The sequence below is a fragment of the Hippoglossus stenolepis genome, chromosome 18 (assembly GCF_022539355.2).
Source record: "Hippoglossus stenolepis isolate QCI-W04-F060 chromosome 18, HSTE1.2, whole genome shotgun sequence".
NCBI lineage: Eukaryota > Metazoa > Chordata > Actinopteri > Pleuronectiformes > Pleuronectidae > Hippoglossus > Hippoglossus stenolepis.
The window spans coordinates 12,056,928-12,072,887 of record NC_061500.1 but is presented as its reverse complement, the minus strand read 5'-3'; the positions used below and the strand labels follow the sequence as shown (position 1 = coordinate 12,072,887).

Sequence of the window (15,960 nt, the reverse complement as noted above, 5' to 3'; positions counted from 1 at the left end):
TTTAAAACGCTGGGCACGTGGTCAGATTTGAGATGTTTGCGTGATTTTGAAATGATCACGAGCTGTTCAAAGGATAATAAATCCGAAAAATGATCCAGGATGGAAAATAGAAATGAAAATGCCACCCCCGTGATTTTGACCGCCACCATTACCATTTTTTAAATTTTTTTTTTATAATCACATTCATGTAAACAGTTAACCACCCACACATTTAATTAACAATTTACTGTTTATGTGTATAAGGACAAATAGTACAAACACACAAGGACAACACATGTATTTTGCTTTTCAGAACATTATTTGTGAATAAAAAAAGCAGAATTAGCATCTAACCACAATTATTGCAACATTTTATGATTTTAGATTTGAATTCGAAGCTCGAAAAAAATAAAAGTTGGAACTATTGTCTATTTAAAACATATAACCCTCCAAGACTCACATCTACGAGATAGTGATCATTCTTCACCTAATACACAGGTTCAATTATCAGCAGACAATAATGGGAAAGCAAGTATTTGTCATCTTCATTATATTATATTACATTATTAACTTGCCATCGGAGAAAATAAATATTACTTCAATAAGGAAAAAATTCTCTTTCATATGTATTTGTTGCCGCTTTATTATTTTCTATAAAGCTTTTTTTAAATGGTCCTAACAATCAGTTTTTCATATTTCTTTCTTTATATTTTTATTTCTTATTCTTTCTTCTGTTGTAGAGGAATCTTCCTTTTCCTCGTTTTATATATTACACACTGTTTTTCAGAGGGTATAATATATGAAATGTAAAGCGTAAAAGTATTGAAATACTTTCACCTATGCCTTCGCTCTGCCGTGTAAATGTGGAAGTGAGATAGGTCCGCAGAATACCTTAGAAGGACAGATTGGGCTGTGTTATCTATCTTCATACCGTGTAGCCATTGGGACAGAGGCGAAAAAAGCTCTGCTCACACGTCCACGTCCTCCTCTGTAAGCAGGTGTCCAGTATGAGGCCGAGATCCCGAGACACAGGAGGCCCACCTGCCATCTCCCCGCCACTGTTGAAAGAAACACAAGGAGGCCGAGCTGAATGGAAAAGGGTGGTTATATCTGGAATATCTGAAATGCAAGACTATGATGGCTGCTTATTGGAAGATTATTGTATGATGGTAGGGTCCATTTGTGGACACGTCACAAAGCATAAAGCGAAAAATAAATAATAAATAAGGGATCTGACCAGCCTGCTCATGATAAAGAATTAAAGGATTCCAATAATCCTGGACTCCTCTTCTCCAAATACATTAAACTGGTGACTAGGTAGCAGGTGATTGACATGTTTTGCAATGCTTTCAAATGTAAAGAAACATTAATGTATTTGCCACTAGTATAACCCATTATTTTTCTGGACTGCGATTTCTCCAATTTCATAATAGACAAAAAAAAAATGTACACTTCTCATAATAACATTAAAGACCTCTAACTTTGCTCCATGGCTGCATGGTGTGGTTGTGCACAGCCCTATTTGTCAAGTGCTCGCTCATGCTATCGTCCGTAAAGTTGCTACTGTCCATGCATGCAGACAGTCAGACCTCATAATTTCAGCTGCAGTTTTGCATGCAGTGCAGTTCTCTCTCTCATGTGATAAGTTGTCTTTCACTCTTGTGTGTGCGTGTCACATTAGTGAATTTGTTGCACGTGAGGGTGACGTTCGTGCACGTGCACCCCCGGCTATTGCCATAGACTGAATGAATTGTGTGGGGAAACGCTGCTTCCACCAATTCATAAAGCGTGAATTAACAAAGAAGGGCCACACAAAAGATAAATATAAGTCATTCAGATAAACATCCAAAGTTCATTGAATGTAATAGATGTGAAAAAAAATCTTTCTAAGTAAGTTTCACTGTGACTATGTGTGATTTAATACAAGTGTTCTTTCTCACTTATAGCCATACATTAAGTGCAAATGAGAAAGAGACAGAGGAAAAGAGCATCGGTTGGCGAGGAACGCAGCAGACACATCTCCACTTGACTACAGTTGCCAGGTTACCAAAAACATTCAAAAAAGCAAAGAGTTATTTTAAGACGAGCGACAAGCAAAATAACCAATGTTACAGAAAGGGCAGACACCAACAACGGGTTATATGTGAACATTTTCGTTTACCTTTTTTAAGCATTACACACAAGCAGCTCCAGAGATTTGGTTCATGATTTAGGTTTGTAATATTTAATGAGAATTTTAATAGTCAAAATAAAACATGGACATGATGTACAAGCGATTAATACACTTGGGGAAGTTGTATCATTATCACAATTTCATACCAAATATATTTTGAAAAGGCTGTTTTCTTTGAGGCTATTTGAAATGTATTCTCTGGAGTCTGAAAATGTTTTAGATTTCACTGAAATCAGAGAGTGAGTATTGGTCTTACAACTCCTTAATAAATTATCATTTGGCTCTTAAACCGCTGGGAGCATAACGAGAGCAACAGTTTAGTAACAAGATTCTCATTTTAACTGAAAAAGGTGATTTGTCAATTTTTGGGTTTAGAAATGTTTTCTGCTGCCCCCCAGTGGCGAAATACTGTTATTGCAGGTTCAAGTCTTACAAATACAAATACAATGTCCAGGGGGTGATATGGAATAGTATAAGTATAAGTATAAGGACCAGGCATAAAACAATGAGAGGGGGAATATTTTTTGTCCATCTGTATTTCGAGAATAAAGTTGAAATGTGAAGAAATTTGTCAAATGGTCTAGAATAAATCTTGTTTTTCAAGAATACATTTAATTTCAACATAATTACTAATGTTAGCAGATGTTGCTTTCTCTACAAAAACCTCTGTATAGATGATATTGATGAAATTGTACTTATTGTTACTATTGTAAATTATTTCTGTTTTAACACATAAACACAGTGTGGTAGTCAGTATTAGTTATTTGAGGAGGTTGCTTTGAAAACTATAAGTTCATAGAAATCACACAAGCTTGGAAAGATGGAACACACTTCTCTGATTCAATAGGGTGTAAGAAAAAATGGTTTAGTCATATTTTATTCTCAACATTTGAACTTTTTTCTTGGGGTTTCAATTTTATTCTAGAAAAATGGGGGAAAAAAGTCTTCAACTACTGTCTTATTATTCCTGGCCCCAATACTCGAGATATTGAAATGATGAAAATGTAGACACAGTGCTAATAATACAATTTTTTATCTTTCTCTTTGGTTTTCACTCACTAAACAAAAAAATTATAATTTATTTATGACCTACAACGTACGCTTTTTATAGGGACAATAACATCTAAAGCCTCGAGAGCTCATTTTCATAATCTTGTCGAAGGCGGGCATCATCTGAGCTTTCTGTGAATGGTTCATTGAAGAAGCGGCGGAGGCACAAGAGGATCAATATGCATGAGTGTGTTTGTGTCTGTAGACCCTCTAACCTATGCTATCCAAGCCACTTCAGGAAACCAGCTAAACAAAGAGCAGCTCTAGAAAAGTAATTCAACAAATTATAATTAATATTACAGCAGCGCTGACAGGAAAAAGGTTATTTATTTTTATTATTAAAAGGACTTCCTCTGTTTAATGTATTGAATTAGTAAAACTGATTATTATGATGCAATTCCCTTTCACGATCTCTTTCTCGTATCTGGATAAACCTGGGCTGGGAAATAAAACGATATCCATAAATAGGACCATGAAAGTTTGATGAATAGCAATAAATATTCAAAACATAAATTTATTGTTTATTTATGTGCAAGCAGCGTGAGGAAGTATAACACATAATCGATCTACCTCAGATTAGTCAAATGTTTTGTTTGTCATTCATAAAGAGGAGTTAAAAACCACAACCTTTACTGAGGAGCCAAAATCTGTCTTAAAAAATAAATATTAACGTGACATTTATTGTGATAAATTATTGATATCAAACATGTTTAAATATGTTTGCATGATTATGCTGCCATGATTCTTTTTATAAATAAAATGACCTGAAGCAAGTTTCGAGGTCACATGACTTAAATCGTCCAATCCGCTTTAGGGCAATTTGCACGCAAACACGCTACATGTGGGTCATGCTGTCAGTTTTGTTTGCGTGTTAATGTTTTTTGACTAATTAGACTTCAACTGAAAATATGTCTCGCAACCAAATATGTTATTCGGACAGGTACAGTGACGAGCATTATGAGTACAGGTGAGCAACACGAACTTTCTTACGTACTGCTACGCTACAAGCTAGCTACCTGTCAGCCTGTTTAACTTCTGTGCGTTGACCTCTTTTTATATACTGTCTATGGTTGAACTAGACGTGATTTGCCATAAGCACGAGTTAGTCTTCGTCTTTTCTTTCTTCTGACCCTTTGTCAACACGGAAACTAGGATTAAAAGTTGTAAGTAAAAAGTATAAATTTCACCTTTACGTTGTGTCGCTTGATGAAGTTACTGCACGAGTAAGTGTGGAACTGGGTTGTTGTTGTTGCCCCTTGTGGCCTTTGGGGGGAAAACAACCACTGAGCACTGAAACTGCTGTTCTCCGAGTGTTGTCTACATTCCGGCCTCAGGGGGCAGTACATATTTCATCTTAATGTTAGGTGTTTAATCTAAATGTTAATTCTAAATCTTTAATCTAGATATTGAATGTTTAGTTTCAATCTAAAATTTTGTAAATAATGCAATTCATTACAGAGACAACACTTTGGTTTAATTACAACCTGTATATTTAGGTGGTCAACATCTTTCTGTTATTATTAACCTGTTAAATAACAAAACCTGAACACGATTAAAATGTCACAAAACCATGACCTATTGCCGGGTTATCGTATTAAATCAAATTGCAAACTCCATACAAACAAAAAGCGGGAATTACATACTATGTCAGTCATGTTTGTAGCTTTTACAAACTTGGTTTCGCTGTGATTTTTAAGATATGGTGCAAGGACATTTAAATGTGCAAAGTGCATACATGCATATTTGGAGGCTTACAATCAAAAAACCTGTCAAGATTTGTGCATATGATATAGATATGGCTGCATTGTAATGAGTGTGTGTCAAACCTTGCAGCACATTGACACTGAGTCTGTCACCACCAGTTTCACTTTCTAATTTCATCAGACATGTTGTCCTGCCTCGGAAAATGATTCAATATGTTCCGAGATCGCACCTGATGTCCGAGGACGAGTGGAGACAACTGGGAGTGCAGCAGTCCCAAGGATGGGTCCACTACATGGTTCATAAACCAGGTACTGTATGTTATTACTCCCTCATGCTCCATGGTGTTGGCTCCCCTTTCAAATGCAAATGCACTTATTGTTTGCTCTAAACAAGGTACTTTCACCGAAATAAAAAAAGAAATTCAGATTAAACGTTTGTCCTCAGTATAGCAAAAGAAATGTTAATGTGTATACGTTAACCACTTTGAAGCTAGAAAAACGTGTCGGCAGATGTTGACAACTACATTTCCAGAAAAGTGACGTGTCCTGATAAGAATTGCAGTGACTTGTTTGTTTCATTTTACTTTCAGAGCCGCACATCCTCCTCTTCAGAAGACCTCTACCAAACCACTGACATGATCCCGCTGACACTAGTTATTGTCTGCTCTGCATAAGTTGTACCTTCGCAGCCAAAGAGCACAGTTTGTACAGAGTCATGGACGTCAACTGTTACTCAGTGCATCGTATCCAACTGGTTCCACGGCTGTCAAACAACACTACACACTAATGTCTGATTTGCCATCTTAGCTGCAATCTGCATGATACGTCTGTTTCTGATCTGTGCATGGTGAGGAGTTTGCATTCGTCTGTGTCGACCATAATTGATTTCATGGAATCAGCAGGAAGAGAACTGTCATGTGACTTTGTGTCAGCACCAGGACATGTGTGGATGATGCAAATGGAAAATACTCTCGCATAATGCTGCTTTTTCTTGTATTATTGTTACTGACTGGAGATTGTCATGGTCGCTGTCAGACCATGTTTACTGAAAAAAACTTGATTGACATTAAAATATTTAGATACCTTTGCTGCTGTAACACATCAATCACGGCCTATTTGATAAACAATGACCTATCCACACCATGTTTTTCTCCTTTTTTTCTGTTGTGATCCTTTCTTTGGTCACAAGAGGGTGCTGTGGATCCACTTGTGGTAGATGGCACACTATTGCTGAGATTTACAGAACCATATTTTTTTTTCAGTTTCACAGTTTGCATATATTTTTTATATTTAAAGGGTAGCTGTTTTATTTAATCATTCTTCGTTAACTCATCACACGTTTTGGTCCATTTGGTCAAAGCTGTATCTCTACAGTCAAAGAATCAGTTGTAACCTCTGTAAATGAACAACTGGCTTTAAAATAGAAGTGTTTGGTTAATAATTCAGATGGTAGAGTATTCCTGTGGAAAAAAGCTGATGTATCACTCTACCACTCTAGTTCGATCCTGCAGGATTAATACAGGGTTTGCGCTGGGTCTTAAAATGTCTAAAAGAAGTTTTCACTATCTGAATCTTAGACCTTGAAATTCTTTAAAATATTTAAAAGTAGGGCTTAAATACTTTTAGCCAGGTCATTGTCATATCAATGTTCATGTAACGCTGCTTCCATCATGCTTTCAAATTTTGTTTTTGTAAGAGAAATGTTTTTGCCGGCATGCATGTGTTTCAAGTGTTATTCTCTACCAGGCTACTTCACCTTATCTTCCATTATGGGAAGGTGTAAATAATTCTGGGACTCTGATATTCCTTCATATCTGTCGCATTTGATGTCGGTCTTAAATTTCATCTGTCTTGGTCTTAAAATGGTCTTTAAAAGTCTTACATTTAAATTGTTGAACCAACAGATGAAACATGTTCAGACAAAAATGAGCCGTAATGACGTTTAAACCAATATAAGCATCAATAAAACTCTCCCCATTTAATTCTGTTTCAAATACTCAGTTTTAATTGAAGAAACACTGACTACAGACAAAGAGTGTGGGAATAAATTCCTTTTGGATGCTGTGGTTTTATCTGAATTCCATATATGGTGATATCCTCTATCTAAATGTCAAACATAAGAGCTATTCTAACTGTGCTTGAAAAGACTTTTCACAGTAACCCGGTCTATTCCTGGGATTGAATCCTTTGAATAAGCCTGGGCCTCGACTATCCAATATGTCCAATAAAGGTTAAAGACACTATCATCTCAAGGGACACATTCACACTGTAACTGTGAAGGACCAAACAGGCGTTGGAAGGTACAAACATCATAAATAACTCACTATGAACAGGCCTGATCTGCCACAGATGCTACATCATGTACATATATTTATCAGCTTCCCTCATATACCATCTGTTCCATACAAGTGCTGCTTTCAGGACGTTCATTACATTAATGAAAATAAAAATAAATGCATCTTTGGTGGGAAGGCAGCCCACACGTCCCCAGATCGAGTCCACCAATGAGCTCCGTCTCCTCGCCAGGTTTGGGTTAGGAGTCCCAGCACCCGTCCATCATCACGAGCAGGTGAGCCCCTGCAGGAGGCAGGTGTAAATTCTTTGCTTCATTGTCCATCAAACTCCTACACAAGAAGTGACACTGGGACAATCTTTGTGTATTGTAGCTGTTTATGATGGTGTCAGTGTCAAAAGCATGCTCCACCTGGGCTGAGGACCATGTTCACACCTAGATTCAGCCCACACGAGTGAAGCTCACTGCGTCTTCACGGAGCTCAGTGGCCGTCACAGCTGTCCTGTGGAGGGAGGAGCAGAGCTGTACTGTACAAGTAGATCAGGAAGTAAATATTAAAGAAATATAGACTGATTCAGCCTAATTATCAGGCTAGAGCTAAACTAATTCACCAAACCAAACTGTTAAGCAGGGGGGGGAACTTAATTGTTTTTACTGGTCCAACTGCCTTAAAACATGCAAGTAGTACAAATGCAATCAAAGTAAAAACTCAACCAAAAGGAGGGAAATATCTATCTATAATAATAGGAGGAATAATGTACTACCACTATTAAATATGATAAGATAATGTGTATGTGTCATTTTTGCACTGGAAGCAATAAAGATTTGTTCACAAAAAAAAAAACTTCATGTCACATGACCTGTGCATGGATTTTTGGAATGAATCTAACTTGTGATCCTTGTGGAGCATGAGTGCTGCATTATCCACAATATGATGAGCTGAATGTGATTAATAGATCATGTGGGACAGAATGTTGTCAGTTAAATGCATTAAGGTTAAATGGTTAAAAAAAGCTGCATAAACTGCTGGTAATTGAATTAGCTCATTGAGTGCAAACACCTTTATTCACACAGTGGAAAACACGCTGCAGGATAAAAATCACCAAACACTAAAACTCTTAATTTCGTGGAAATGAAAGCACTGGCTGCCTGTAGCTTTGTGCTCCAAGTTATTCTCCACTGGCCCAGTAAATCTGGACTTTGCACTTCTCTAGTGAGAGTTCAAAGACGAGAGTTCAAACCACTTAGCTGGAGCCAAACATGCAGAGCGGGTTAAAACCAGCGCGTGTGATGCAAGTCGACCCGGCCAACTGCATAATACCGTTTCAGCGACTGGGAGAAAGCACACTCACTCAACATGCGAGAACATAGACGTACCCAGGCCTTTTCCCATCTTTTTAGCAGCTGCTCATGCTCTGTGAGTGCTCCTCTCCACTGGTTCAAATCCCTGGATGGAATGCTCTCCTCATCTGTCGAACAACCACATCTTTTATGGATGTAAACCATTAAACAAATCCATCTGAGGAGAACTATACAACCAAAATCCAAGGGCCTAGTCTTGGCACCCTGTTCCATTATCACTCGTCATGCCTTAAGTGATCACATTTTATTTAATGATTTGGTTTTTAATACTCAAAAAACCATAATACTCTGCACACCGGACATCATTAGAGCCACTCAACACCAGATACCTCCAATAGTGAGGCGGAGGTCCACCTCAGACATGTCATTCCCTGTGCTGGCCTCAGCGACACATTGGTAACGGGCGTCCTTGATCAGCGGCCCCTCTCGGAGCCAACTGCTCACGAGCACCTCTCTCTGACCCACCGGCTGGCGGTACTCCATTATGGGGGTGTCCAGACTGTGTCCGTTTATTAGCCAGTGAATGTGGACATCACTGGGACCTGGGGGACAGAATCGCACTTGATGTTGACCCATGGCGGTGGAGACACGGATACTCCACGTAGACGGAAGGTACAGGAAATGGGAACGCTCGTCTTTGACGGGTCCTTTTGTGGTGTTGAGTAAACTTGGCACTATATTTTTTACCTCTGCCAAGGAATTAATGTTTAAACCCTGTCTGTTTGTTTATACAGTATGTTGGTTTGTCAGCAGGGTTACACAAAGACTACTGAACGGATTTACATGAAACTTGACAGGGCCAAGAAAGAACCCGTTAAATTTGGCGCAGATCCGGACAAAGGGGCGGATCTAGGAATTTTCTTTTGCCTTCTTGTTCGTGTTCGGACATTTTCACTTATTTCCGAGAAAAATAATTGATGGATCTGAGTGGGTGCAGTTTGGTCTGGCTTGAATGAATTTTTCTGTTGGGCCTTGAGATGCAGAATTTTCCTGTCGTGAACGTGACTGACCTGGACAATCTCCTGCTGCATTATTGATATGTGAAACTCCGGAAAATGTTCGGACCCAATTTTACAGACATTTTCCTGCGTTCATTTCTGAAAACGACATTAGAATTTAAGGGGCACGACCTTGGCAGATGTATAGACTCTACTGAGGGCCATTCTAGTCGGATTCTGATTTTAGGTCATTCTTTTTTTTCATATTCTTTCTAAATTTCATCCTTATTATATTTATATTTTATATTATATTAGCATTTCTAACTGTTGGATCTAACAGAGTTACTGATAAAGCCAGACTTGATGAGCTGCACATTCTGAAGTTTATATTGACGTTAATTCATTTTCAGGTTAATCAACTTATTTCCCAAAACTCTTCTCATCATTTTTTCAGGACATGCACAAGGATCACGGCTTCTCAGCCACATGCAGCAGTGTTCTGTTGCACGTATCCACACAAAAATAGAAAGAAAAACGACTGAAGTCAAGAACAAGCCAGAGTTGAAAACATTTTGACAAGATTTATTTAACCTACCAAGAGCCACAGCCCCAAAAATGTCCCCTAGATTTATGTACATCTTCAAAGAGTGTTTTTCCATATATACAAATATACTGTATTTACACTTGTTTACAGGCACAAAAATTTGAAAGTTTGAGATGAACTAATCCTAAATTTATTTGCTCCAAGCAGAGATGAGAAGGATTCGCTCCTCTGTTTATCATGTTTCACGTCCGACCACTGTTACACAATAATGTACATAAAATCTAACCTTTCATTGACATACAATCGAGAACTGTGTGGAAAACCAGATCACAGCGGAAGGACAGTTTCATTTTGAAACCCAGATTTGTCTTTTTTTTTTTAAACATTCACTTATGATACAAGTATCGTCTGTTACTTCTAAAAATAAAAAAAAATTTTAAAAAAGGGGCAGGCATGTTTTATGCGAAACCAGAAACACACACACACCTACACACATTCCCAGTTAGTTTATGTGTTGTGAAATGGTAGCATGCGAAAGAATGAGTAGGGGGAAAAATGGCGTAGAGAAAAGGGAGGGTTAAAAACGAGAGGATTTCCAAACAGGGAGGTTTGGGTTTTTTGGGGGGGGGTGTAAGCCGAGTCACCGCCAGAGGCACCACTCACCCAGGGCGAGGCAGAAGAGCAGGAAGGCCTCGTGGGCGTGAACCCCCCAGGCCTGGTCCTTCAGCAAGGGAGGCAAGAGTCTCACCTCTGCCTCCCGAGCCTCCACACTGTGGGGCTTGGTAGAGGAGGAGGTGGAGGAGGAAGAGGAGGAAGAAGGGAGGACAGAGGGAGTGCTACTTCCAGACAGGGAGAATGAAGTGTCGACAGGAGAGGAGGCTGTGAGGGAGGGAGTGATGGAGAAAAGAGTGTTGAGGAAAACAGGAAATCTCAACAAGGGAGGACATGCAAGAAAGACAGAAGGGAGCGACTAATGAATGAGGAATAGGATTTTAAAAATCTGCTGCAATAAATAAAATAAAATAAAAAAGGAAAAAATCATAACTTGCACAAAGGGACAAAATGACATTACCACAGATTTGACGTCTTAAATAATAATTCTCTGAAAATGTTCTAAAACTGAAGTAAAGGTTTTAATTAAAAATAAGTATAAAAAAATAACTTCAGATTATTTCCAGGGCTTTTTTTTTTTTTTCCCGGAGGAAAGAACCACTGACGGTTGATATCATCATAAATCATATTTACGTTATTAACAAACCACATGAGGGCAGATGACTAGTAGAGGTTAATACACAGGACTGTCAGGAGTTGTATCCACGTAGGAATGTCTACTTCACAGGGAGGGAAAAGAAATTAAATACAGAGACTCCAGATTGTTGCGCAGGATGAGTCCAAACAAGACAGTGGTTTGATTTAATCCATGTTTTTCTCTTTTTCTGATGTTTCGAACTCGACTTCGCCGCCTCGACGGGTGAGATAAGGCGCTCTGCAGACGGCAACACTGTACAACGAAGCAAGGCTGCAAAGTACCGAGAAAATCTTCCCTGAGAAAACACTGTAACGGTGAAGCATTTACCCAAGTTCAACAGCCAACGCTTTGCTTTGAAGAAAAAAAAAAATGCAAAAGCTTTAAGAGATTTTTTTCTCACCCAGGCTGTACCAAATAAAAAAACGATTCCAATTTGGAAAACATCACAGTAACTTACCAATTTGGTAAAGAATGTTTCCAGTTTGGAATTTAAGAAATAGCTTCACTCGCTGGACTTAGCTGAGATGGTGCAGCTTCAATGGGCACAGTTGTACTTTATCAGAAAAAGCTCTAAGTCAGACAGCAGGAGGTAAATCTGCACAAGTGGGGCGCCCGCCTTAAGCCTTGTAATGATAAAACGTCATCCAATGCTGTACACTGACTGAACATGCTTCCATATAGAGGACAACACTTAAGACTTGTGAGCAGTGGGAAGATGCAGCAAGAACGTGACCCCCTGTAACTCCTCTCGATGCCGAGAGAAACTAGAGCAGGCGTCTGCTTAGCAGTAAGGTTCATCTGCGTCTGCAAACTGGATGGGCTGAGATTCACAGTCCACGTCAAAGGGTTTCTCCTGCGACGGGCTGTCCTCTCCGAAGTTGTGGGAGGGGATCCGACCGTTGCCGGACTCTGGCTCGGTCTCATACCCTGTGTCGCGGAGCGCCCGCAGGTGTTGTGTGGTTTGGCTGCCGTTCTGCGTCGGCTGCTCCGTCATGTGAATTTTGTCCGTCGCGGACGCTTCCATCAGACCTGCTTCACAGGTGCGATACTCGGGCTGAGTGGCGCTCTTGTGGCTGCCCAGCAGAGCAGCTCGCATACGCAGGCAGGGAGCTGGAAGGTACTGCATGTAGCAGTTGTAGGCCAGCGCAGCCAGGAAGAGGAGGAAAAACAGGAGGAAGAGAAAGAGGAGGGCAATGCTGTTGTTGTGCTGCAGATACTCGGCCGCTGGGTCCCGGTTGTCAGGGCGGGCGCTGTTGGAGCTTGATGGAAGAGCTTCCAACTTTGGCTGGAGCTTGATTGTGCTGCTAGGGGGCGGGGTTAGTGACGAGTCAGTTTGGGGCGGGGAGGTGAAGAGGGCAGAGGCTGGGAAGGTGGGGGGGGCGAGGGCTGAAGTTAGTGGGGCTTTGTCTGTCTCATCATTACCTTCAGCGGTGCTAGGTGTCTCGTGGCTGCCGAGGGTGGTGGTGCGGTGGCCCGCCTGGTGTGGGGCTCTGGTCGGGAGATCCAGAGTGAGGACGTATCCAGCCAGGAGGCGACTGAAGTTCTTCCCGGCAGCGGCGGCCCATTCCACGGACCAGCACTCGTAGTGACCTTGATCCTCTGGTGCCACGCTGTAAATGAGGAGACCATTTTCACCTATGAGGTGAAAGCGAGAGGCCTCGGTGAGAACCGAGCTGTTGGATTTCCACATCACATGGGCCAGGTTGGAGTGTACCAGGCAGAGCAGCTCGACAGAGCTCCCCGGTTTCACCTTCACTTGCTGGTAGTCCTTCAGCGACAGACCTGACGCTACAAAGCAAAACAAGAGAGAGAATAATGAGTTTTGCATAGTTAAAGTCTCGTCTAGTAACAGGTCCTGTTTAAAACAGATGATGAGAGAACAATCAGACAAGACATGCTTTTTACATTTGACAACAAAATAAAATCCTGCTTTATTTCTTTACCAGATTTAGATTTCACTAGGGCGGTGCTTAACCTGCCTATTTGGAATTGGCTGGTTACTCAGCCTGTGATTATGCTGGTAGCAGTTTTCTCTAACTTTAAAAGTGACCTGAGGTTATTGAGTCAAGTAAAGACCTGCTGCAGGACTCAGTCCACAGAACCCTGAAGCTGATCCATCACTGCTGCACAAAGAGCTGTTCAGTTCAGTGAAGCCCAACTCAGTACGCAGAACCCCGAACTGGAGAATCAGCTGTTGTGATCAACAATGTCACTTACATTGAAGAGTCCCGGCAACAAACAAACACTGGTCACCTGTTCATGCAAAGTTTATCATTATTGAACACATCACATGTCCAAAATGCACCAAATTCAACACTGAACTTCATTGGGTCAGTGTTGAATTTGGTGCCATGGTGGCACATGCCAAGTGTGAAACCGATAAGATGAACGGTTCTCAAGATATACAAGCCACATGCAGACAGACAGAATTAGCAGATAGATAGATGACAGTATGCCAGACTACTGTGGCTTCCACTTTAGACATCAGGGAATTTTCAGAAACCATTCAGTTATGGGATAAAATGGTCAAGGAAGTGGAGAAATTCATTCTTTCACTAAACTCCACCAATGCAGCCTTAAGATTAAAAACATCCTTCACTTTAAAACATTTGTGTTATTATATCAGATCGATGCACTTTATGAGTTACATGGTGGGTTCTTGATTGCATGTCAGCCCGTGTAATAAAATGTCTTTATCGTGTAGTATATGAGCATGTTGCAGCCTACCTGAAGGACACTTGTCTGCGTCACCATTCAGGCTCTGGATCAGCTTCCTGAAAAAACAAACATCTTTATTATTTTCACGAGTCTTAATCTATAGTATAAGCAAAGATGGCACTCGATTCTGGTTTGGCTTCACTTAACCAGTGTAATAATGCATGAGTGGAGTACTGGCATGTACAGAGTAGACCGTGTGATAGATCAGGCGATAAAACAAATCTTGAAGCTTAATGGTGAGTTACCCGTGCTGTGGGCTGGGAGCATCTAAGATGTTGACGCAGGCGGCGGTGCGGCGGTCCCAGGCGCAGTACGGGTCTCGTGCCAGGATGCAGCCATCACAGGACGGATACCTGCCACAGAACGCTGTGGGTGACTGGACCACGCCCGAGTCCGAACCGGCGTACAGGGATCGTGTCTGTGGAAACAGAAGGTGGTTCACTATAATATGCCAAAGAAACTGCACACAAAAAAGATACAATATACTAAGAAGTCTGGAACTTCACTTGGGTTAAGGGTCAAAAGGATGAACACTTAAAGACACAGAAGACAATTCTGCATATACTTTGAAAAGGGAAATCATCATAACAGTCTGTAAAGGTTGCAACACAAACTCCAGACAACCACAAACACACGCTCATCATAATAATAACGTGCAGGCTTCCATTTAGAGGAACTGTTGGTTTTGCTGCAGACATCTTCTTGTAACTTCCTATCTTCACAGCAGAATAACCACATCTCAAACACACATGAATGATAACAACTTCACTAGATACAGCCCTCAACTACTCATATGATCAATTCAGCCATGCTACACAGAAGACCTTGACCCTGTGAAGACATCGGCCTCTGTTCAAACCCAAGGTTGATGATGGTGTTCTGTTAAATTACACTGCACAGAGCCAAGAGAGGTCACACACACACCCCAAACAAAACATGTGGTTTTGGCTTGGAAAACACCTAGACATTGTTGTCTATTTCTCAAGGTGCGGTTGTGTCTTCGTGTGAAAGTCACTCACCTCAGATGACAGCAGTAAGTTCTTGATGGGCTCCGGGTTCTTTAGAAGCTGGATCTCCTCCACCATGTGAACGTCTCCGTCGTACACCACCGACTTATGCAAGATGCCCTTATCTGAAAAGGAACATGGTCAAATGTCAGTCTGTCGGCCGAGGTAGAAGCCGGCAGCAACAGGCAAAACAAAAAAGATATAAGGAAAATAAGAAGGTATTAGATTTGTGTGTGAGTAAACTGACAATATCCACATGTTTTAACATTGAAATGGCTTGTAAAAAATGTATAATGGTTGAAATGTCTGCAATTACTTCTAAGTATAGAAGGAACAATGTCCAAAAGTCAGCAGACAATATGACAAACTAAACACAACCTATATTGTAATAAGGTCACTGTTCTGCTTATAACAATTTGTCCACTTTGTTATCTGGTTAAAAAAACAAAACAATGGAAAGTTGTGATACAGGATATAACTTTGTTAATGCTGAGCTAATTATTGTCAAGCATATTTCCCTGTGTAAACTGAATTCAGTTTAATACACTTCAGTGAATGCAACAAAACAAAATAAATATCAATTGACATCTCAAAATGACAAATGGCCGTTATAAGTACATCCTAATTTAAATGAATGTAAACTGATAAACTCTTGTGACCTGTTGCGGTAAAGATGACGTCGTAAATGTTCCCGTCGAGCGCCCGGACCCTCTCCACGACGATCTGGGTGTAGTTGACGTCTTTGGTGATGAGACGAGGACCGTTGCCGATGGGCAGGACAGGGTCCTCCAGCAGGGGGTGGTCCTTTACAAACTGAAGGGTCTTGTCCGGCAGGTGGAGGGAGCTGCTGATGTTCTGCTGTCGCATTAAGTTGTTGATGCACTGGTGGAGAAAATAAAGATTGTATTGTAAACTCACAGTACTGAATTGTACTGAATTGGTGG

At 40.6% G+C, this 15,960-nt stretch overlaps 2 protein-coding genes across 13 annotated transcripts in view; one reads left to right on the top strand and one right to left on the bottom strand.

Moving 5' to 3' along the window:
- Positions 1 to 3,993: 3,993 nt before the first annotated feature.
- zgc:86839 (Cyclin-dependent kinases regulatory subunit 2-like) lies at positions 3,994 to 6,048 on the top strand. Its single transcript, XM_035141394.2, has 3 exons — positions 3,994 to 4,169; positions 5,087 to 5,214; positions 5,496 to 6,048. The coding sequence occupies exons 1-3, from the start codon at positions 4,111 to 4,113 to the stop codon at positions 5,537 to 5,539; spliced, it is 231 nt and encodes a 76-aa protein (XP_034997285.1). The 5' UTR covers positions 3,994 to 4,110; the 3' UTR covers positions 5,540 to 6,048.
- Positions 6,049 to 6,887: 839 nt separating this feature from the next.
- sema4d (sema domain, immunoglobulin domain (Ig), transmembrane domain (TM) and short cytoplasmic domain, (semaphorin) 4D) overlaps positions 6,888 to 15,960 on the bottom strand; it is a 42,553-nt gene continuing 33,480 nt past the window's right edge. For 4 of the 12 annotated variants that reach the window (XM_047344378.1, XM_035184198.2, XM_047344379.1 and 1 more), the window contains 9 exons: positions 15,676 to 15,898; positions 15,029 to 15,141; positions 14,255 to 14,427; positions 14,019 to 14,065; positions 12,714 to 13,079; positions 10,706 to 10,921; positions 8,890 to 9,102; positions 8,576 to 8,667; positions 6,888 to 7,700 (listed from right to left, as the gene is read on the bottom strand). In XM_047344378.1, coding sequence (XP_047200334.1) covers positions 7,680 to 7,700; positions 8,576 to 8,667; positions 8,890 to 9,102; positions 10,706 to 10,921; positions 12,714 to 13,079; positions 14,019 to 14,065; positions 14,255 to 14,427; positions 15,029 to 15,141; positions 15,676 to 15,898 — 1,464 coding nt within the window. In that variant the 3' untranslated portion in view covers positions 6,888 to 7,679. Of the gene's footprint in view, positions 7,701 to 8,575; positions 8,668 to 8,889; positions 9,103 to 10,705; positions 10,922 to 11,241; positions 13,080 to 14,018; positions 14,066 to 14,254; positions 14,428 to 15,028; positions 15,142 to 15,675; positions 15,899 to 15,960 lie in introns of those variants that run through there. The other 8 variants (XM_035184193.2, XM_035184194.2, XR_004698856.2 and 5 more) reach the window with 7 other exon arrangements.

Bases quoted from the DNA above. Each gene is read 5' to 3' on its own strand.
- zgc:86839 (XM_035141394.2), top strand. From the start codon at position 4,111: ATGTCTCGCAACCAAATATGTTATTCGGACAGGTACAGTGACGAGCAT. The intron at 4,170-5,086 runs GTGAGCAACACG...TAATTTCATCAG, and splicing joins GACGAGCATTATGAGTACAG to ACATGTTGTCCTGCCTCGGA. The intron at 5,215-5,495 runs GTACTGTATGTT...TTTTACTTTCAG, and splicing joins CTACATGGTTCATAAACCAG to AGCCGCACATCCTCCTCTTC.